Raw genomic sequence first — 23,972 nt, 5'->3', positions numbered from 1 at the left:
TCAATTCTTTGCCATTTCTTCAAATGAGGAAATTTCGATACATCGCAAAGCATGCCACGCCACTGCATTCATATTAAAAAATTAGTAGAACCAATGACTAATGAACCTAACTAACTAACTAATGAACTGACCTGAAATAGGAACTAATAGTTCCTATTTTTGGAAAATAAATTTTTTGTCAACAAATCCGGTCATGTTTCTCATGATTTTCTTTGTTGAAAATTCCACATTCATTCAACATTCTTTCCTGGCTTTTAAATTCGATAGGTAGGGTTGCTCGGCAGCCGCTACGATCAGCGCGATATTAGAGGGGCGCGAAATTCACGCTACTGCAAGCTCTAATTTCAGGAGCATGCCATTATTCTTTTAAGCCGTACTTTTTTTTAGACCTCAACAGTGAGGCATATTGATCTGGATAAAAATAATACAAAGAAGGACTGTTTCCATCGCGATCACACCAGAACGCCAACGGTTCCCTTAAAAATTGAGTTCTGCGTGAAACCAACATCAAAGGGACTAAATTTACATCCTTTTACTAAAATACCTACGGGCTGGAGACAAGGAGACAAGGTAAAGGTTTTTTTTACGAGAGCTATCAAACTCCGAAAATAAATAATTTAATGAAAACGTCGAGACTTGAAAGTACATAAAAATAGCACGTGCAGACGGATGGAGTAAATTGTATATGGGGCGACGGCGACGCTTTCTATAACAATCCTCAAAGAAGAAATAAAAGCTCAGAAAAGTTAGATGCTCTGTTTTATTTCTTATGACCGCTCGTCTTTCCCATAGTATTCACTCACTTTTCCGTCGTCTCATCAGATCAAACTTCCAACTCTATTGTTCAACCTATCCATAGTTTTAGACGTAAATTCTACCTTTTTTAAAACCATTCTTAAAAGTGAAAGGAAAACGTAAAACTGAAAAATTATTTCTTTTCCTTTTTTTTCATCTAAAAAAAAATATGATTTTTTTCTCTCATTACGTCCATGTAAATCACTATGATAAGAATACATCCTAAACCATTTAAAGGGTAATGATGCTCACATGAGGGTCCACAAACTATTCGTCCACAAAATGTTGTTCCATGAAATTTTTGGTCCGGTGAAAAAAGTAGCACATTACAATAGCATTTTCAAAGATGCTCACTGAAGGAAGTTAGCTCAGTAATTTTTTTCTTTGAGTAAAATTCGTTGAATGTAAATAGCTAGGTTTTACTCTTGGTAAAAAACCGGTGACATCACTTGCGGAAGTTTTCCACCAGGTGCTTTTAAAGAGGGTGGAAAATATTTTCATCATACATTTTCGCACCAATTCGAATCAGTTGTCAAGGAAACACTGTCAGTTTAAAACTGTCCATCTATTGTAAATATTTCCCCTATAATAAGCTTCCACGGTGACATGAGTCATACACTTACTTATTAGCCTCCGGTACTTTGACAACAGAATTGCGAAATGAGAACCAACGATGTTGTCAAGGGCCAGCATTCTGAATTCCAGCGGAAAGTGCAGTCGTATCATCCAAATATGTGTATATTGCTTGCATTTCTCCGAAAGAACACATCAAAATAGTAATATGCTGGCGAATTGTCCTGAAATCCAGAAGAGAGCACCTAACAAATATGGGGGATTTCTCTGATTTCATGGCAACTATGTTTGATGCATATAAATTACTTATCCGCATCCACACGGAAAAAAAAAGATTTACTGAATTTAAGTAAACGCGTCTACTTGGATTTTTTACTTATTTCAAAACAGGTTTGACTTGGAAGAAACCAACGGTTTTCTTCATGCAAGACAACATGATTCGCTTGAGACAAGCGAATCGTGTTTTCTTAAATAAAATAAACGTTGTTTTAAAATAAGCCAACTTTTGCTTGAATGAAGAAACCAGTTTCTTTAAAATTAGTAAACGGGGTGAACGCCTTCTGAGTCCGGCCGTTGCCTCTTTTTAAGTCAACAGCATGCTTGGTAGAAGAAAATACGTTGTGTCGAAAGAAGAAACCGGTTTCCTCAAAATTAGTAAACGGGGCTAACTCCTTTCGAGGCGACCGGATGCAATTAGCAATACGCCCGTTGATTTTTTACAATTCAACAGTTTGCTTGGTACAGTGAAACACGTTGCGTTTAAAGAAGAAACCGGTTTCCTCAAAATTAGTAAACGGGGCGAACGCCCTCAGCGGGGGAGGATGCAATAAGCCAGACGCTGTTGCCTTCTTTTAACCCAACAGCTTGCTTGGTAGAAGAAAACACGTTGTGTCGAAAGAAGAAAACGGTTTCCTTAGAATTAGTAAACGGGGCGAACGCCCTCAGCGGGGGAGGATGCAATAAGCCGGACGCTGTTGCCTTTTAATAACCCAACAGCTTGTTTGATGAAAGAAAACACGGTACGCCAGAAGAAGAAACCAGTTACCTTAAAAGTAGTAAACGGAGTGAGTCCCTTCCGCGGGGAACGGATGCGGCATGGGACATGTGCGGTTGCCTACTTTCAATATAACATTTTGCTTCGAAGAAGAAACCAGTTTCCTTAAAATTAGTAAACCGGATGGTGACGCCTCCTATGAGAATGATACATGCAATTGCTGCCAGATGCCGTTAGCATCTGCTTAAACCAACACCATTTATGACGGAATAAAAGGAGACGGAAGTTAAAAAATCAAGATGCCCATTATATTTGTCTACAAAATAATTGTTCTTTAGGGAGAAATTCATTTAATGTGTCCTTTGAGAAATCACTCATATGCTCGGCGTCGACAAAAAATTAAATAAATAAAGAAGTAAAGAAGGAGAGGAAGAGGAAATATTTGCGTTGTTCTAAATAGATCGGCACTGTGCATTTGAAGTTTTAATTTTTATTTTTAAATGAAGGGGGCCTCATAAAGAGGACTTAAATACTTAAGTAGATTGAAGCCGGGAGTTTTTTGCATTGCCTCAGTTCAGTTTCATCGGACAATGTATTTCCTCACACTAAAAAATCGCAATTTTTTTTACTTATTTTCTTCCTTACTTTTCCTGTCCTGATGAATGAAAGATCCCTCGCAGATAGAATTAAAAAGGGTCAAATAAAATGCATGCTTATGCTGAGGGCCGAGGAAGAAATTAAAAAAATGTGGAGAGAATCATACTTTTCAGCATGTCACCCACCAAGTTGACAGATGAAGATATTCGAATAACTCTGCTGCTACGTAGTGTTTACACTGTTCAATATCGATTTTCCGGGTCCCTTTGATTTATGAACGCAACGATGGAGTGGATCGAAAACAAAATACAGTTTTTTCTGTATTTTCGAAAGGAATTTGCGAGTGCAAAATTGTTGATATTTAAAACTTTGATTCATTTGTGTCCGGGGAAATTTTGGGTCGAAGGGCCTGTCGGGACCGATCTTTCCGCCCCCCCCTCCCTCCACAGTCTTGTACGGATACTCATAAAGAGCTCAACATTTTTTACCGTAATTGAAGCATTTGACCCTTTTTACCTTGTTTCCCTGCAAAATAGGGTGGATCCAGCACTTCTTTACCACCTTCCTATCAACTTTAGAGAGTGTAACGAAAATGAAGTGCAGCTATACAATAAAATATTAGAACGTCACGCGTGTGATTACGTAAACTGAGTAAAATATAAGAGTAATCGAAGATTGAACTTTTTTTATGAATAAATTGTGACTGTCCACGGAAAAAGATGCCTTAATCCAGAAAATCTCAAAGCTTATTTTTCAAATCTTATTTTTTAAAGTAAGGAATTAGAACTATTAATGTTTCTTTTATAGTGCTCACATTCTTCCTTTTCCGCCCGATGTGAATTAATTAGAACTATTGAATAGAACTATTAATATTCTAATTGAAATAGAAAAGTCTAATAAATGGTCCAGAATAGTCTTGAATATTATAATCGAATTGAATAGAACTAGTAATATTTAAAAAATGTAACAATCTCAGTCATCAAAAATAAAAAGTTATTGTGTTACAAACATTTTCGAAGAGTTTCATTCTTTATTCTTATTTTTTTAAAGTCAGCGATTCTTCAAGAAAAAATGAAGAGAGAAAACTTTAAAAAAGGCGCATTGCTTTAAATTCTTTTTAAAGAGATTAAAAATTAATATAAGATGGGAAAGAAACAAAAATAAACGTAAAAAAAGTGACAACAGTAACACGCGTATTTCTTTTTTGCTCCAAATTCATCTTTTCGGGTTCAAAAAATCTTAACCCATCAGGTCTCACACATATTCACTATCACAATAATGGTGAGAGCCTAAGTCAATGACTTATATAGTGTAAATTCGGCCGACGTAGACATAAGCCCCGATGGCTAAGTAGGTAGGGTATTAGGTTCGTAAACTGTAGGTCCCAGGTTCAAATCCCGATAGGTAGGCCAAAATTTGCAAGTCGGTACTTGCCATGTCGAGTCTTCGATACTTGCAGATATACAATTGAAAATTTTTTTCATCAAAAATTCGATAAATTAAACCATTTTTTGCTAATATTGATCAATAATAATACATATGATATGGGTGCAGTGTGCATACCTGCAGTGACTATTTACTAAATTTAAAACAACAATTGGCTAGAAATAAGTAAACACGCCTGGGAGTTAGGCAACATCCATTCATGCCGGGCGTCCCCGTTTACTAATTCTAAGACAACAGTTGGTTTCAATACAATAAACGCGCATTCCCGTCCAACACGCCGTTTACTAATTTTAAACAAACCATTAACTTGAAGCCAGTAAATGCACGTGGGAGTTACGCAACTGTTTCCTATTTCTAAGTAAACAGTTTACCTAGATCAATACGACGGATACTCACTTCAAACCAACGATAACTTCTTAAATTTAGGAAATATTTTCACGGCATGGAATGTTTCCTTTTTTTAAGTAAACGCTTTCTTCTTTTAAGGGGACGTGGAGCGTTGGATTGAGAAAACGCTATTTCTTGATTCAAGGTAACTCCGTTGTCTTAGTTCAAACCTCCGTTTCTTGTCGATACTTTTTAAGTATCCAGTTTACTTGGTCTAAGACGGCTCCACCTTGTATTTAGGAAACATTTTTTTCAGTGCATGCTTTTCATTCTTCCGAGTTCTATACGAACTTTCCCCGGTTTTTTAATGCTCTCTTCTCCCCCTCTCTTCTCCATCGCATGGAACGTTTTAAAAGACCATTAACTAAAGAGACGCGCAAAACTTGGCAGATTTTTCGAATGATATCTATTTTAACCGAATTTTTCCAGTCTAGGCACTGAATTGCACACCGTGATAGATCTGTGTTCCGTGACAGTTGATAAAATAAAAAGTATTCGAAGTTCAGCCGACTTGAACCCCCATCTCCTGACAATTGCATTTCCCGTTCTCCTGCGACAAATTAAGGGGCTTTTAATCAAAATTCTCTTGCGAAAAAGGCTGTATTTAACCGCGTTGAATGGTTAAATAGACACGTCAAACGAAATAAAAGGAGAAGAAATAGAAGGAGGAAAGTGGGAGGATTCCACTCTGCCGGGAATGGAACTTATTTTATTGTGTACGAGTCCAAAATACGGATGCACTTACAATACTTTATCTTTGAAAAAATATTGTTGCAAGATGCTCTGTTATGATTAAGGGTGTCTCGTAAATCCCATGAAAATTCGAAGAATAGGCAAAATCTGATGACACTATCGTATTGTAACAAAACGCAAAATAAAAGCCTGATGGAAACGTACATCGCACATTTTTTTATCTTGTCAAGAGCTTGCTCTCAGAAACATTTGTCACTCTTGCCCTTTTTCTCTCCTCGCGGTCTGCTTACTCTTCCTCTGGTCTTCCGCCTTGCTCACAACTTTCCAGCAAACTCTAAATTGGATTCGATATTCTCGTTTTCTTAAGAGGCTTGTAAGTCGTCGAGAAAGAGTAAGCTAAAGAGATGTGAGTAACTACTCGTAGTAAACTTAGCAAAATTCTTAACATGATAACTACAAAACCGGATGCATAATAAATTACGAACGGAACTTTAGTCATTAAATTTCCGAGAGGTCGAGAATCTAGTGAAAATACTAATATTCTTTTTTACTTGAGATCAGCGATGATCTGGATGGATTATGATTTTTTTTTCTTAGAATTATTTCTAGAAAACATGTCAAAATATATTTTAGATTAAAGGAATGCTAGGAAAGTTCACAAAATCTTAATTCATTCGGGGAAATAAATGCATTTTTGGAAAGAGCGCCCTATTTCGTCTTTAATAAAGCGTTTATGAATACTGTTACTTGTCTTTGTAGAGTGAGAAAGAAACAAGTCACGTTTCGAGGAAAGAATGAGCCAGGAAAGGTATTGAACTCAATGAGTCGACGACCGTATACATCTATCATATTATATGGACTGCATTTTGCAATTTAAAACTATAAATTCTGGCTCTTCTGGAAAAACCCTTATGTACATAGGGAAACTAATGACACAAACGTTGTTTTTAAACAGGGCTAGAATTTATAGTTCCAAATTGCAAAATGTAGTTCATATTATACTCTATGATATAAAATCATAAGAGTAACGCATAACAACTGAAGCGAAAGGCCCTGGGGAGGGAAGGTTTGACCGCGAAGCGGTCAGGCCTCCCTCCCTCCCTAGTAAATTCGAACTACGGAAGAAAATGATTTAAAAGTTAGTATTAGGTGTCATTTTTACGTTAAATTTAGAATCGCAAGGAAGAATAAAGCTTCAAAATTTTGACCCAGTAAAGCTCTGCAGGCTGATTTTTGAAATTATACACAAAGCAATAGACAAAGAAGACATATGGAGTATATAGCTATCCTTTTGGTTGAAATGGGTGGCGACCTATAGACTAAAGGAGAAATAAGTTAAAAGGCTATAGGCTAAAGGAGATAATGATAGACTAAGTATAGGTTTCTTGTGGATTTCCGTTCGTCAGTCTATTACCTACCGCCTTTGTCCATTGCAACCACCCGCTTCCGCACCTAAGGATCCCTCCAAATCCCTTTTGTCTTCTTTGTCCAGAGCTTTTTCTATACATTTCAATAATCGGCCCGCTGTTCTTTTCTGCTAAATTCAATCCGAATAGCGTTGTCTCGAAATTTACGGCGTTCCTCTATCATACGTTTCCGTTAAATTTGCGTGAATTTCCTTTTTGTTCCAGTCAATGAGCAACTCAACTTCATTGATCTCCAACTCCACAATTCAGGCCCTGGCTCAGTTGAGCAACTCAACAGCTTCCAACAAGACTCTGGAGCGGGAGACCGCCGGGCTGCAATATTGGGAGTAAGTTGTCTCGCATCCCGCTCACTTTTACCTTTTTTTGACAGCCGAATTTCATTTTCTCGACTCGCCTCGCGTTAGCCAACCGGCTTTCCATCAGTGGCGTGGCGTGAATTGCGATAAATCGATTGTTATGCCATTTGAACCAATGGTAAAGAATCGATTATTAAGGTGTTCGTTGCGAACACCCTGTTTATCGATACTTATCAATAGGTTTAAATGACCGATCAATCGATATATCGCAAAGCGCGCCACGCCACTGCTTTCCATAGAGGATCAATAACCGGGGGGTTGTCGCTTGATGTTTTTCATATCGCCGCGCTTGAGGCTGTCGTGGTCGCGTCCTGTCGCTACCCAGATGCTTTAAGCCACGGCTTCATAGACTGCCAGCGTCGCGATTTTGGCCATGTCGCAGGCAAATAGTAAAATCAGGCATTTTGTCAAATGCCTAGGCAAATAGTCAAAAATTCTAACTTGGATTGAAATTCTAATTCTTTTCCTGGTTTCAGACAAAATAATCCATTGTACCTGCAAGAAAAAATTCTCGTAAATATTTGTACACTCAATAGTATTTTAAACAATTTTTAGATCCTGAGGAGACACTAATCCTGAAATTTTCAGCATGTCGTAAAATACAGAATTTTCGGAATTTCAACATTTAAAAATATGAGAAGCAATTGAAGAGGAAGAGACAAAAAGAGTTCGTAGGTTGGATGAGTTATTGTTCCAAAAATAGTGAAAAATCGTGAGCTCTTCGCCATAAATTCACACAATTTTGTAGACCGTCAAAATTTGACTATCTGCTTAGGCATTTGACAAAATACCTGATTTCGCTATTTGCCTGCGACAGCCATACGAAGTCAACGCAGAGGCGCATGATAAAACGTTTCGCTCGTAATCTTAAGGCCTCGATACACACGGCGATTAAAGGCCGCGATTGAAAGACGGAAGCCAATTGAGAGCCTTGATTTCGATATATCGACGTCAATGGATCGAAATCAAGGCTCTCCATTGGCTTCCGTCTTTCAATCGCAGCTAATAATCGCCGTGTGTATCTAGACCTTAAAACGGAAAACGGGAAGACGCGACGATTGAGGCACGTTACGGTATCGTACGCGCAATGTGTGAAGTATCCATGCAGTCTTGCAGGCACCGACAGCGCGCACGCCGCACCATGGAGTACGCGCAATGCGTGAAGTATTCATCCAGTCTTGCAGGCGCTAACATGCGTCTCGTGCCGACCGCAGTGCTTAGCGCGATCATTCAAACTCGCGAAGCGTTTTTCAACTCGTGATTTTAAATTTGTTTGCACAGGTGCCCTCTGAATGAATCATTCGTAATTTGCGCAGAGGCGCATAATAAAAAGTTTCGCTCGTAATCTTAAGGCCTAGATACACACGGCGATTAATCGCCGCAATTGAAAGACGGAAGCCAATGGAGAGCCTTGATTTCGATAAATCGACGTTAGTTAATCGAAATCAAGGCTCTCCATTGGCTTCCGTCTTTCAATTGCGGCGATTAATCGCCGTTTGTATCTAGGCCTTAACCGAGCGTGTGACGCCGTTGCACAAGAAACGAAAATACTAACATGCTTTCAAAACAAAGCATCAAATATATAGATATCTCTGTAACAAGATTTTATTTATATATTTACATCCTCTTGCACGTTTTTTTTCCTATTAAAGCATGGTCTGAGTTGCAATCATTGCATATACCTATCACGGAAAAAAAAGAGGTAGGGGTTAAGTCCCAACTGTTCGATGATATGGACATTCCCAATTAATTTTGGCAATACCCCGAGTAATTCTACCGTGCTGAGGAAAAACGCCGTAGGAGCCTTCAGAAACAAAGAAGAGACCTTTTAAATAATTGTGATATTTAACCTTTGAGTAAACATCTAACAGCACAAAGTAATGGCAACTATTCTCTCTTGTATTTAATTTCATCCAACCACTTACAGTTGGGTTCGAATGATTTTGATTTGATTTTACTGTTGCGGATTCTACTGAATAAGCGATTCCGACGAGTTGTGACCGACGCTCCTCTAATCGATCATGGAGTTTCGAGGATAGCGCCTTTCTTTTTAAATTGGAAATTACGGGGCGGTGCGTCGCACGGTGGATCCAGTCAACTGTAGAGGTCGGACACGAAATTTTTGGCTAAAACTGCAAATTTTGATGTTTATTTCGTCACATTTTAAATTTTAAGGGGTGCTTCCAGGAGAAAATTTCACAAGAAAACCAGTGGAACCACCTTTAGAACCTCAAAGTTTTGTATGAACGGAGTTCTGAGCGTTTAAAGTTTTTAATTTTTGTCCGACCTCTCCCATGGACTCGATCCACCGTGCGCCGGTGTGGCGACGGCGACACAGCACGAGCGGGCGGGGTGGGTGGGCGGGGGGATTTAATCAGAAGGCAACCAAGCGTAAGTAATGTGTGATAATTGAAGTAAACAAAAAGTTGAATTTGTTTTCGCAGGAGGCATGTTCTCAAGCTGTCTGACGGCATCGAGCATCTAGGCCCCATCAAGCTCGACCTGGCCCTTTGCCTACTCGGCTCCTGGGTCATCGTTGTTTTGTGTTTAGTTAAAGGGATCAAAACCTCCGGAAAAGTAAGTACTTACGCCCATGAATCTTTTATGTTTTCCTATGTATTTTCAGACGGCGCTATTGAAGCACCGTAACGAATGAGACAAACGGAAACAAACGCAATACGAAATAGAGCAAGGGAAAGGACTCGCGTTGATGACGGCGCAGAGATACATCTATTCGTACTTGATGGATGTCCGTGTTGCATCTGCGAAATTGAAGGCGCGATGGCGCCAGACGTGAAGTCGCAATGCTACATGCTGCCAATGAAGTGTCACTTAGATTCGGGAACAAGGTTGAAAAAAACGTCCTTCCTATCTTCGGCTGCGTTTTGACACTATAATGTTTTCTTTTTTTTTTCTCATTTTGACGTCCGATTCTTTTTGTGGATAGTATTTTTAGACCTGAAGCTCGTTTGCACTGGTTCCATTCAACCCGCGGGGCATTAACAAACGCACAACACGGAACGTTATAGTTTACTTATCAGCTATTTTTGAAAGTTTTTTAATATTTCCTGTAGGGTTTACCCAAGCTTTTGGCTAAGAAAAATGTGTCACAGTCTTGCTTATTATCTTAGCTTGTCTGTGTTTTCCGTTGGTGTTCATTTGAAACTACTAATCAGACAACTCTGTTAACACGGTGGTGAGACTTAACACACTGGAAGCTGGAAATTGAACACAATCATCACAGACACCGTGGTCGGAGGGTCGGTATACGGAATAAACCGTCGCAACTATGTTCACAATGAACCCTGAGGGCCGATTATTGAAATTGATACACAAAGCTATAGAAAAAGAAGACAAAAGGGATATAGAGGGATCCTATTGGTGCGGAAGTGGGATGTTGCAAGGCAGAAGTTGATAGACTAACTAACGACAACCCACGAGAAACCCGAAAGTTAGTCCATCATATTCTCCATTACTCTATAGGGCCCATCCATTTCAACCAATAGGATCGCTCCATACTCCCTATGTCCTCTTTGTCTATCGCTTTGTCTATCAATTTCAATAATCAACCCGCTGTAATCCGTAAAGTATCCTGCTGTCCACGTACTTTCCACGTTGAAATAGGGGCACGTCCTTTAGACGAAGCGGGCGCAAATGGGGGAGAGAGACCTGGAGGACAAGGGGATGTTTGTGTCCGTGGTGGGAAGGGACAAGGCGGTTCCCTAGCCAAGTGACACGCGTGCTGTAAGTGTAACTTGTCAATAAAATGCAAACTTAATGAGGGAAATTATGTCATCGCGTTGGTCGCAAGGGATAATTGGCCCCGTTTAAATACTAGCCCAATCTGTTAAGTAGTTCAGAAAGCACTTTCTCTGATGCACGCGTGCTAATTTTATCGAAGTCCCTGCCTTATTTATACTTTCCTACGGAACGGAGCTCCTCATGCAGAACCTTACTCTCAGTCCAGCAAATTCCTGTCAATGGACATGAACAGACGCACAAAATCTCAGCAACACCTGGTGGCGCTCACCGCATCAGTGGCGTGGCATGAATGATCGATTATCGATATTTCCCCATTTGAATCCGTGGTAGGCAATCGATTATTAAGGCATTCGTTGCGAACACCCTGTTTATCGATCCTTTACCATAGGTTTAAATGACGGATCAATCGATATATCGCAAATCACCTCCCGTCACTGCACCGCAGGGTCCGAGGCACCAGATCGCACTCTTCAGTCATTACACTCATCGCGCCATCAGAGATCGTCACCCTCTCGGACCCTATACTGCCGTACTAAACAAGAACACCGCGCAAGCTTTAGGCGTTGCCAAATTTCATTTTATAAAACACGGATTTCCTTGGAAACTAGTGAATATTAATCTTCCAAATTTGCACAGAATTTTATCCGCAATTTAACCTTAAGTCCCTTAAATTTCCAGAGAAAAATACTCATAACTTGCTTCAGTAATAATTAGTTTATCAAGAGAAATTCGGCAACATTGAAATGTTCATACGGCATGAGAGTACTGCCGTGCTAAGGAAGAACGAAGAACGCCGTATGAACCTTCAGAGGTTGCCACATTTCCTTCAATAAAGACCTAATTTACAGGGAAAATTGTGAACGTTTTTCTTAAATTTTTTTCAGCCACTTTTGTTCACAATTTTGTCTAAAATGTCTAAAAATTTCATGTAGGAGAAAATACGCATAATCTTACTCAAAAATACATGTTTTATTCGGGGCGATTTGGCAACTCTCTAATGTTCATAGGGCGTTCTTTCTTAGCACGGCAGAGTATACGTTACCTGTCCTCGTCTCAGCTCTATGCTCAATTAGGCGCGCTTTGAGAGCAACACTCACGGCCGTGTGAGACTACGCACGCCATTCATCACAGCCGCGGTCATTTCCTCGCTCCTCCGACGTAAGCGCGTATCTCCACCTCCACGTGAGTCCTGTTCCCGATATCACTCCATGCTTTCCGCGGCTCATGTGGGAATACAGATACGCCCTCACGTCAGAAGAACGACGATTCGCCGGCAACGCTGCGGGACGTGCGAAAGAACATGTGCCGACAATTTGAGATGATTAGAGCGGGGGAAGCTGAGCTGGCGGCGGGGCGGGGGAGACATTTAGCGTCCCTGCGGAGGGGCGGGGGGAGGCAAGACTAAGCAGCTCGGTAAACATTTACTCGTCAGGATGAGGGATGAGGGATAAAGGACGAGGGATGAGCGGGAGCCGGTGAACATTGATCAAGGAGACTCCAGCGTCGCCCGTCGGGGACACGCATTTTTCAATTATCACACCTACTTTTACGCCCCCCCCCCCCACCCCCGCGCTCAGACTACCCTTTCGGGGATCCCTCGAGACGGCGCGACGTTCCGTTGCACTCTTTTATTGTCTCCCCGTCCCCTTCCGTCTCCTGAGGGACATTTCCGTGTTTATTTCCGCTTTACGCGTGACTTTACGATTTCGATCGGGATCGTGTGCAGTCGGGAAATTCCTCGCATTCCTTTCTGCCTCCCGGGGATGTAAAACGGCTAAAGATGCGCATTTCAAGCGTTTTTATGCACGGATCTATTTCGAAAGGTTTAGAGCTGGGTGTGGGTAAAGAGATGCTGCTTCGATATCAATTTACAAGTCGATGGTGTGTAACTAGAGGAGCACGAATTTCGATTGTGCTCAATACAACGCGAACAATACAAAAAAAAAAAAACCAACAACTACTACTGTGGATCACTCGGCAGTGGGCAGGATAAGGAATAAAGAACCACAGCACATATTGTTTTCTCATCATGTCATCGTGCAAAATACGTTGAACACATTGAAATATTTTAGAAATTGGCTCATGGCTCATGGGTGAGAAATAATCGTTTAAAGTTAACATCATGAAAAGTGATCTAAAACTTCCTTCTCTCGAGAAATAAAGCATAATCAACGTAGACCAAATTAGGCATTGGATTCAACTCATGCGATGCGAATAACTACAGCTTAGTTTCACACAACATACCTCAATATTTTGATCCAAGGATCCTTGATTTTGAGCTTCAATAATATCTCATATATGTTACGCACAGAATGTGTAATTGCCCAGTTCATGAATTGGGCAGATTTTTGCTCATTTCATGAAATGGGCAATGTTGTTGCCCAAATTGTGAAATGGCACCAAAATTGCCCATTTCATGAATTGGGGCGGGAAAAAATTGCCCAATTCACGCATTGGGCAAAAAATGAAAAAAACGCTCACACTCAATTTGTGTAATTGCCCAATTCGTGAACTGGGGCATGAAAATATTGAAAGTAAGTATTGAACAAAGTAGAAAGTAGGAAACAATATCATGCTAATGTAACTCACCTAATTGTTATTGGCGCAGGTCCTTTGCGGGTGGCAAGCGGAATTGCACTGCACTTTATTCTTGAAGCGACGGCACTGTAAGGTGCGACACTAGATTTTTTGCAGGAGCACCGCTGGTACCCCTGTCCGCTTCCGACGGACATTTTCCGCACCAATTCCCGAACACTGAAACAATCTTGCGGCACATCCTCCACCTTCAGACCTTTATATTTCACAACTTCAAAAGCATTTCGCGCTAATCGTGTAGAAATAATTCCACATTTACTACCGATCTGGAACAAGCCATTCTCCTCCTTCATCACAATGGAGCTCCTCACATTCTCCAGAGTGACAATGGTCGTGAATTCACCGCCGAGGTCATCAAGGAGTTAGGATCAGTATGGCCAGGACTTCTCATGGTAAATGGGCGACCAAGACACCCCCAAAGACAAGGATCTGTTGAGCGAGCCAATGCGTGTGTGAAGGATGCTCTTGTGGCATGGATGCTTGATAACAATACGAAAAAGTGGAGCACTGGCCTGAAGTTCGTTCAATGGGGTCTTAACACTACCTACCACGAGGCCATCAAAATGGAGCCATACTCGGCAATGTTTGGTGTAAATGCTAAAATAGGAGTTGCCTCTTCTGTGCCCTCCTGTTACCTTGAAAAACTTCAAAATGCGCTAGACGAAGAAGTGTTCGAAAGTGTCATTAATGGTTGTCAAATTATTACGGATGCTGTTATTGAAATAGCCGCCGACACTGAACCCAGTGACATAACAACAGCAGTACAATCAACATCTCTACCCGAGTCTCAATCTAACACTCCAACGACCTCAGAGAGTAGCGATGCAAAGGCGTGCGACATTCAACCCAGTGACATAACAACAGCAGAGTCTCAGCCTAACATTCCAACGACCTCAGAGAGTAGCAATGCAAAGGCATCAAAGGCTCATCCTGCAGTAACGCTTCGTCAGAAAGCGAGCGAAAATTTAAAAACCCAGGCAGAGAAAATGCTGACACGTGCAGAAAAAAAGTTAGCCAAAGTCAAAGTGGGTGATTGCGTCACCGTCCCCGTCTCCGAATTTGACCGAGGTCGCGGCGATCCAGCCAATATTATTGGGATCGCGATGAAGGAGGAGAATGGCTTGTTCCAGATCGGTAGTAAATGTGGAATTATTTCTACACGATTAGCGCGAAATGCTTTTGAAGTTATGAAATATAAAGGTCTGAAGGTGGAGGATGTGCCGCAAGATTGTTTCAGTGTTCGGGAATTGGTGCGGAAAATGTCCGTCGGAAGCGGACAGGGGTACCAGCGGTGCTCCTGCAAAAAATCTATGTGTCGCACCTTACAGTGCCGTTGCTTCAAGAATAAAGTGCAGTGCAATTCCGCTTGCCACCCGCAAAGGACCTGCGCCAATAACAATTAGGTGAGTTACATTAGCATGATATTATTTCCTACTTTCTACTTTGTTCAATACTTACTTTCAATATTTTCATGCCCCAGTTCACGAATTGGGCAATTACACAAATTGAGTGTGAGCGTTTTTTTCATTTTTTGCCCAATGCGTGAATTGGGCAATTTTTTCCCGCCCCAATTCATGAAATGGGCAATTTTGGTGCCATTTCACAATTTGGGCAACAACATTGCCCATTTCATGAAATGAGCAAAAATCTGCCCAATTCATGAATTGGGCAATTACACATTCTGTGCGTAACATATACATTAGATGTACACTGAAGTCTTGCTCCATCTTGAGGGCGAAAATCGCCTTCAAATAACTGTGTATGCAACCCCATGACAGTAGCGTCTAATATAAGTCATCTCTCGTTATTCGTTGTATAATAATATTGAAGGTGCTACTAAGATCTGTCGACAAGACTGCGGGAAACAAAAAGTCGAGCTATAAAAATTATACGAGTAGGATTTAGAAGGATTTAAGTCTGCAGGAAATCTTGAGTTTCTGGATTCAATTATTAGTAAGGAAGTTTTCACCAATGGTAAAAACACGCCTGGCAAGCAGGTTGATTACAGTGCATTAGCGGACTTTTAAACAGTCCATAGGCAATGGTATGGCCAGGTTGGATTCAACAAAGGTCTTTTTTATTAGGTGTTACGCATTTAATTGTGGAAAAGCTGATTTCTTGCAGAGTAAATGCGCTTCAAAATTGAACAACTTTGATGGGGACAGTTTTATTTACTAGACTGTATAAGACTATAATATCAGAATTCAGACTATATTTCAAAGCAAGTAATCGCGAGTAAGAAGGCTCGCACAAAAAAATAACTGAGGCAATCAGTCTCTTCGCGACATCTCGGTGCCTAAGTTCTAATACAGATACAACTTTTTTTTTGTTTTTCTCACCGTCAAAGTCCAAATAATTTGTGGAGCTTTTTTAAATTGCTTGATTCTTATTTTCACCTTGATACCAAAAGGAGCGATTAATACATACGATGCTATATTTTAAGTTATTCGCCATACCCATAGAATATTGTTAAAATTGAACACGATTTTACTTAATTAAAATTCTATCAAAGTCATGAGAGGGATTATACGCACGGCGTGATGGCATATTCCATGCCAATATTTATGTCGGAGGCAAATGATAAAATCAGGCATTTTGTCAAATGCCTAGGCAAATACTCAAACATGTATACTTGGATTGAAATTCTGATTTTTTCGCTAATTTTAGACACAATAGTTCATTGCTTTTGTAAAAAAATAATTAACCGTAAAAATTTGCGTCATACAATAGTACATTGATCGAGTTTTTGCCCCTTACCTGAAGGAACGTCTATTATGAAATTTCCAGCACGTCATAAAAACAGTATTCCTGCAATTTCAATTTGCTAAATTTATGAGAAGTATTTGAAGAGGAAGGACTAAGGAGAGCTCGTAGATTTGATGAGTTATTTTTTCTCAAAACATTGAAAACTAGTGAACTTCCAGCCATAAATTTACAAAATTTCGTGAACTGTCCGAACTTGACTATCTGCCCAGGCATTTGATAAAATGCCTGATTTTACTATCTGCCTGCGACATTTATACACACATGCTTGTGTTTTGATGATCTGAAGATCTGTGCAAGAGTCACTTTTAAATGGCGAACAAACGCATTAAAATGGCGACGTAAACAGAGTATTCTGGGAATGCAAGGCTAACCTTGATGCGTGCCCACGTTCGGGCCAACCGAGAGAAAAATAATAAATTAGAGACGAAATAGAGACCGCAGCCGCCGAATTCTCGCGGGAAATTCCAATTTTCTATTCACTATCCGATTGGAGCGATATATTTTAGCGAACGATCAGGCAACGTCCGGGGAGGGTGATCGATAGAACGCTTCGGATAAATATTATTTTCGAACCCGGCGAATGAATTGAAATCTATTTTCCGTGCACCGGAATTCCCGGGAAGCCGGGACGCAGGCGGATACGGGAAGAGAGGGGGTGTCGATTTTGCGAACTGGGTCAGGAGAGAGACTGATACCGTGAACTAAAAATATTGAATGAAAATGAGAGCGGGATATCATAAAGTCATGAAGCGCCGAAAAAAGAAGGAAAAAAATAGGATTTCGCTGAAAAATGATCCCGAGCTGAAGGGTGCGGGATGCGGGGGAGTTGTTTTGCCCCTTCATTGTCCCTCGGTGCCCTCTTTTTGGGTGAGGCTGTCAAGACAGAATGGTTTTTGGTCGAGCTGATTCTGGATGCGAGGCTCATCGTTACGTACCCACGGAGTGGGTTAATGGACAAGGTCCGTGTTCGAGTATCTTATTCAATGCGACCCCTAGAAAAATTCTTGCATAATGCAGTGTGCATTAGAGTCCCTTCATACTGAGAGTCAAGACAACACCCCCTCATGGAGTCACAAACGGGAATAAATATTACACAAATTGAACGTTTTTCGTAATCTTTGATCGGCCCATTCTCAAATTCCTTTCTCCCTTCTCTCTCTCATTCCGTTTGTTCCTTGTCGAACCCGTAATTCCTCGGTCCATTCCAGATTATAATCTTTGCATTTGGTGAAAATGTAATCTTCATTCCCGTTTTTGACACTAAAATACGGTAACCAATCAGAAATGGATTCACATTGTCTTGACTCTCAGTATAAAGGGACTCTAGTGTACATGTCACGCCACATGCACTAGAAAAGGAAGTCTCTTGGATCCAGAGGCCTCTTGAAAAATTGAGAGGGAAAAATGTCCTTGATTCAATCAGATGAGAGAAAAAACACTTAGGAGTGGCCCGAATCCAAATTGTATGCGTATAAAGGAGAGAAAAAAACACTAAGAAGTGTCTCGAATGATGTATATAACAAGGTGGAGAAATGGTGCTGGGTTGACACCATTTCGTGAGGAAATCAAAGCCAAGGAGTTCCAAAAATTATAATTTAAAAAAAAAAAAAAAAAAAAAAAAAAAAATGGAACTTCTTGGCTTTGATTTCCCCACGAAATGGTGTGGACCCAGTACCATTTTTCCACCCTCAATCAGATTCTTTCGTAAATTGAGAGTCAAGACTCTAAATTTTAGCGGATTTCCTTTTAATTTAAGCAAAAATCCGCGGTTGATTCAAGAGTGTGCGTTCCTGTTAATTTTTTTAAGAGTCTGAATTCTGAATCCAGGAGACTACTTTGCCATAGAGAGTGCAAATTTTCGTACGCAGAGTTTTCATAAGTTCCAGATTTACAGAAAATCGAAGGAACACTTTGATATTTAATTACTGAGGGGACCCTAATCTCTGTTCCAGGTCGTCTACTTTGCAGCAACTTTCCCGTACGTGATATTGTTTACCCTCCTGGTGACAGGACTTGTTCAAGAAGGCGCAATGACAGGGGTTAAGTACCTGCTGACGCCAGAGTGGAGCAAACTATTAGATATTCAAGTAAGTCTCTACCTTGATACACGGATACGTATTTTACTATATCAACGTTTTAGAATATATTTGACCGGTTTGGATATTATGGCGGGTCGTATTTATCTTTGGCTATCTTGATTAATTGGTACCCTAAAAAATTCTTAAAAGAATCAATTTTTACCAATTTGTTTTTTATTAATCAACTTGTTCAATGTATTCAATGAGACTTTTTTTTAAAAGAAAAAAAATGCTTGTTATTAGGAGGAAATTTTGAACGAAACGTTCGTATTTTTTTTTAAAGTAAAGATGTGGCAACACGTTGTTCATCATCATTGGCGGATCCAAAAAATTGGCACCACCGGATTCCCTCCATTTAAACCTATGCTGATTAATCGATTCTTCTCGAAGCACCTGGTTCCCACAAGAATCGATACATTTCCATAGGTTTAAATAGAAAAAAACAATGTTGCCAATTTGCTGGATCCGCTAATGTTCATCATTATATGAGGTTTGGAATTATGGGGAAAAAAATCTATGTCGGTGTCATGTAATTAAAGATGGTCCATCAGAGGATTTGGACGCATGTAAACTAGACGTTTTAAGATTGAGAAAGAACATACTCCATAGAATGTTTACAAACTGGTTGTAAATACATTTTGGAATAGCGACCCCTCCTCCAATTTTTTGTTGTGAAAAAATTAGTGCGCGAATGAGAGAGCCAAAAGAAACAAAACCCGGCGTGATTAAGAAGGGACGGATGGCGCATGGCGGCTTAAATTAGAGGCTCTTCAGCTGAAAACGTTTCGACGGCTTCTTGTCCTTCCAACTGCTCCATAAGGGTCGAGAACAAAGGGGGTTAGGTTTTTTTCTACGAAATAGCAGAACTCGCTTTTCACAGTGCAATAAAAGTTGACAGAGCTGCTCCTTGAACCAAGCCATGATGATTGATGAGGTCGCCTGATGCAATTTCGTGATTAATGTTTCTTAAAAGTTAAACGATACCTTATTTGTGAATATATTTAATTTTGCTCGAAACCGGGCAGGGTCTGAGGAGACATTAAGGGAGGGGGAGGCTGGTCGCACGAATCGAAAGTTTCATCCAGTTTCGCCTCGTTTACCGCAATGCTGAAACTCGAGCCCTCTCGCCCCAAGGTCCGTTATGAGAACGGATATCAAATTCAGGTTTCTAATTTCAATTTAATTCGAGTCACTTATAAATCTATTTTCTCCCTCTTTTGTCGCAGGTGTGGCAAGCAGCTGCTGGTCAGATGTTCTTCTCACTCAGCGTTTCAATGGGGGGTCTTATTATGTATAGCAGTTATAATGACTTTCGAAACAACGTGTACAGGTCAGAGTTTGTCATTTTTAATTATGCGATAAGTTGCGAATAGAGGGTTCGTTTTGTAGAATATTTTAAATACTGGTCATTGAAAGGACGAATGAAAAAAGTTCTATAGATTCAACTTGAAATGATTACCGATCGTTCCATTTTATACGGATTGTATTAATTTGGCAGTTTGAACTTACATGTACAATCGGATTTGATTGTAGACGTACCACGCAGTGCCGAACATTGAAAGTTGGCATCATTGTTTTTCCTTCATTTAAATGTCAATTCTTGGTGGGTACGCGGAAAAAACAAGACTAGTGTTGAGCACTACTGGCCGTTTAGTGGGGAGTAGTTGAGGGCTGGCGTCTAAGCGCTGTACAGCTCAACACCGGAAGGCAGTACAGGCGGGCACTGAACATCAGTAGTGCCAATCAGATGCTGCGAGACGCAGTTGCGCTTAACAGGTGTAAATTCACCCAGCAAGCTTCGGAGTCACCATAGCCTGGTGGTAACGCGCTGGTCTTCCGCCGGCGCCACCCGGGTTCGATTCCAGGCGGAGGCGTTTCATATTTTACACTCGCTCCAAAGTCACTTCAGGGCTTGGCACTACTTCTTCCATAGTGACCCAGCCTCGAGCTGTTTAGTGTCCAGCACTACTCTGACTTGGTGGCTCCATTTGACCTAACCCTCGTTAGTGTCCAGCACTAACGTGTAGGTCTCAACCCTAAACTCGTTTTTTCCGTGTAGCTTGCCAGATCTAAATCGATATTTTTAATTGATTTAAATGGAGGGAAAATGCTGCTGCTAACTTGCAAAATCGCCATTACGACCACAACATAGACAGGCTCCAGCCAGTTTCTCTATGATAGCAGTGGTATGGTAATGGTACGTGGCAATAATGCCAAATTTTTTTCTTGTTCTGTATCAGAAATGAAAATTAATTGATTACTCCCAAGGAGAAAAACCAAGGTGGTTTTTGAATTGAAGAATATTCGCCAATTTTAGAGAGGTCAAAATTAAAATTTGAAAACGAAAATTAAAGCTGTCCCTGGCCTTAAAAACCATTTTTTGGGACCAAACGAATTTTTGAATTTAGGAAAATACCAAATTGAACGATCCCAGACTTCAAACTCATTGAAAATAATTATTTAACGACCTAACCAACTGATACTGGCCGTTTCAGGGATGCGTTAGTGGTGAGTGTGATGGACACCCTCACGAGCATGATAAGTGGAATCGTGACATTTTCGATCCTTGGTGCCATGGCTCACGATCTAGACGTGGACATCAAATCGGTTGTAAAAGAAGGCCCTGGCCTGGCTTTCGTTGCCTACCCAGAGGCGCTACTAAGGCTCCCTGTGCCACAGTTATGGTCCGTCCTATTCTTCCTTATGCTCTTCGTTTTAGGACTTGATAGTGAGGTAAGTTTCGATACAAAACATTATGTTCGATTATATATTGCCGATAGGTACTCAGAGGGAATTTTCTTTTTTGATCAAAGGAAAATTGTAAGAAACCGGGTTTATTATTATAAAAAATACCAGTTGTCCAGTTGTTTGAAAGGAATTCAAATTTATTCACACAGAATTTTTTTCAGAAGAAAATTAAATGACGTTATTCCTTCTCTATTCTCCTGTTTTTACTTCAATCAAAAATGAATTCAATTAGGGTTAAAATAATTCTGGCGAGATGAAAAGTTCAATTTTTTCAATTGACAATGCACATCAAAATCTGATCGTAATTTGATTACAAAGTCTGTCGCAAAACCTTGTGATGGTTTAGCTACAAGGCAGAAAACGTGTGTTGGCGTAATTGCACACCTTCAGGATTGAAGGCGTTTTATGCTCCTTGGCTCCTAAGCTCAAAAATAAAAACTCCATGTAAGTCAAATCACGATACAAACGTTGCCTGGATAGTCTTTGCGGCATGAAAATATGACAACGTCAATCTGACGCTTTGGCTCAGTTGTTGCATATTGTTCACACTAAACAACACGGGGGGGGGGGGGGGGGCACTGCTCGCTTAAAAAGCTTGCCATATCAATCGTTGTGGTGCGCGATTTGACTCACGTCTAGAGAACTGCCTTTTTTTGTGAGCAGGCAATTCAAATTCCCTGTAACCAACGCAAATTAAAAACTTTCATATCTCGTTAGAGTTACTTTAAGCAATTTTTGTAGCCCCGGGTGAAATTTTGAGTAGGAAATGTGTCATAATCTGTACCTTGTCTAGTGGTCTATTACTCCTTTTGCTGCGTTGCCCTCATATTTGCATCAATTTTTATACTTAGTACATTTTTTTATTTTTTTATAGTTGATATAAATATATTTAACTTATTTTTAATTACAAACTGGTTTTTTTCAATTATTTAGTTCGCTCTTCTGGAGAACGTTCTGACAAGTGTTTCCGATGAGTTCCTGTTTTTGCGGAATCATAAATTGGCTTTCTGTGTGGGCACAGCGGTGTTTTGTTATCTTGTTGGTCTTTCCTGTGTAACTTACGTAAGTGTTTGCTCTTTTTACTAGCTATTACAGTATGTCCAGATTTCTTTTTTCTTTGATGGCCCACAAAGAAAGGGTCGTTTTTGCCAAAACACTAAACATTGACCTAATAATATCATTGCTTGGAAGGGTAATTTACGACGAATGTTGCGCATTAAATGCCAAAAATTCAAGTAAAACCTGAGTAACGACGCGACGGTTAAAGTTTGATGTTCAAAAGCCTAATTTTTTGAGATATTTATTGAAAATGAATAATTTACCTTATTCAAGGCTCATAATGTTAGGATTTAATAATAACCTTAGTCCTATTTTTAATTAGGCCTATTAATTAACCTTTCTGCACAAAAAATAAAGAAAAACATGTGAATAATTTAATTTTTATTATGCTCTTCGGCTCGTAAAAAATGAGACACCTAACACAGAAATAGAAGGCTATTTAATATATGTATGTAGATTGCACCGTTCCCTACGATATGATGTGTGATACTTTTATACGGATATATTACAATAATTGCGACTACGTTATAATAGAAGCTAAGCAAAACCCGCAATACTGAGCCAAATAAATGAGAATTCACCGCGATATTGTCATCAAAACTGTCTCATGATAACGGATATCAATTTTTCATTTTTTTCTTCCAGAATTGAGAGAGACACCCGTGATGAGCATCGTTGAAACTGGATCTCTAGAATAAAATAGATTTTTCCTAAAAGATAGTCGATCGAATTCCTAATGTATTTATCTCACCGTTCTTTTCAGGGTGGCAATTATGTGCTAACTCTGATGGACGTTTATGGTGGAGGAACTGCCGTGCTTTTCATAGCCTGTTTCGAATGTATCTTTCTTGTTTGGGTTTATGGTGAGTTATTAATCAGAATTAAATCGTATTAAATGATTGACCATTTGAATTCAAAATTAAATCATAAACCTACTTACATTTTATACTTTTTAGAATGTAGAAAACGGACCATGCTTATAAAAAGAGGGAACAAAGAAATTCTATGTCGATTGTATGAATCAAAATCGTGCTTCAGAGCGCATTGTTTAGTCATTTCTTCGGCAGCGTATACCAAATACATTTCTCCATCTTCTCATAGTTTATTGCTATAAATATTCCATTCTACACCAGTGAATGGAACTTTCACAATTTTAACAACTCTTTGGGATTTCTTTTGAGATTTTAAAGGCTTCTCAGGATATGGTAGTCCAAAATAATGAGAAAAAAGGAGGAATACACCGAAAAAAAATGAAGTTGATTTCACATTCTAGATGTAAAAAAAGTGTCCGAGAACTTTTAAAATACTAAATTACCCTCTACAGTATAGTTACTTTAGCCATGCCAAGATGTAAAACTAACTGCTGTGGTAAGTAATTCAGTATTTTATAAATTCTCGCACACTTTTTTTACATCCAAAATGTTCAATCAACTTCACATTTTTTCCGGTGTATTCACCATAAGTTGCGAATTTGCCAGTCTAGAATGTATGGGAAAAGATTTGCACGTCGTCCTCTCATGTTTTTTCGATAAAGCTTGCATGACACCCCTCTCCTGAAATATCCATTACGCATAAACGTGAAAAATATAGAAAAAGGGGGACCCAAGAAACCGCGGTTGACATCCCTCTCCGTTGGATGCTGCTTCCATCGACGCGGAGGTTTCCCGCTCGAAAGCAGCGGGACGCAGAGATACCG

General features: G+C 39.9%; 1 protein-coding gene across 1 annotated transcript in view; it reads left to right on the top strand.

Annotated features, from left to right (window-relative positions):
• Positions 1-23,972, top strand: part of LOC109037482 (sodium- and chloride-dependent glycine transporter 1) — a 121,072-nt gene that overhangs the window by 84,069 nt on the left and 13,031 nt on the right. The window contains exons 5-11 of the mRNA XM_019052186.2: positions 7,117-7,238; positions 9,713-9,845; positions 18,344-18,478; positions 19,696-19,799; positions 20,965-21,202; positions 22,151-22,279; positions 23,040-23,139. Of these exons, the coding sequence (XP_018907731.2) occupies positions 7,117-7,238; positions 9,713-9,845; positions 18,344-18,478; positions 19,696-19,799; positions 20,965-21,202; positions 22,151-22,279; positions 23,040-23,139 (961 nt within the window). The remainder of the gene's footprint in view (positions 1-7,116; positions 7,239-9,712; positions 9,846-18,343; positions 18,479-19,695; positions 19,800-20,964; positions 21,203-22,150; positions 22,280-23,039; positions 23,140-23,972) is intronic.

Source organism: Bemisia tabaci, chromosome 5, assembly GCF_918797505.1.
Source record: "Bemisia tabaci chromosome 5, PGI_BMITA_v3".
Lineage (NCBI taxonomy): Eukaryota > Metazoa > Arthropoda > Insecta > Hemiptera > Aleyrodidae > Bemisia > Bemisia tabaci.
Note: the sequence above shows the minus strand (reverse complement) of the source record. Positions and strands in the feature narration are given on the sequence as shown.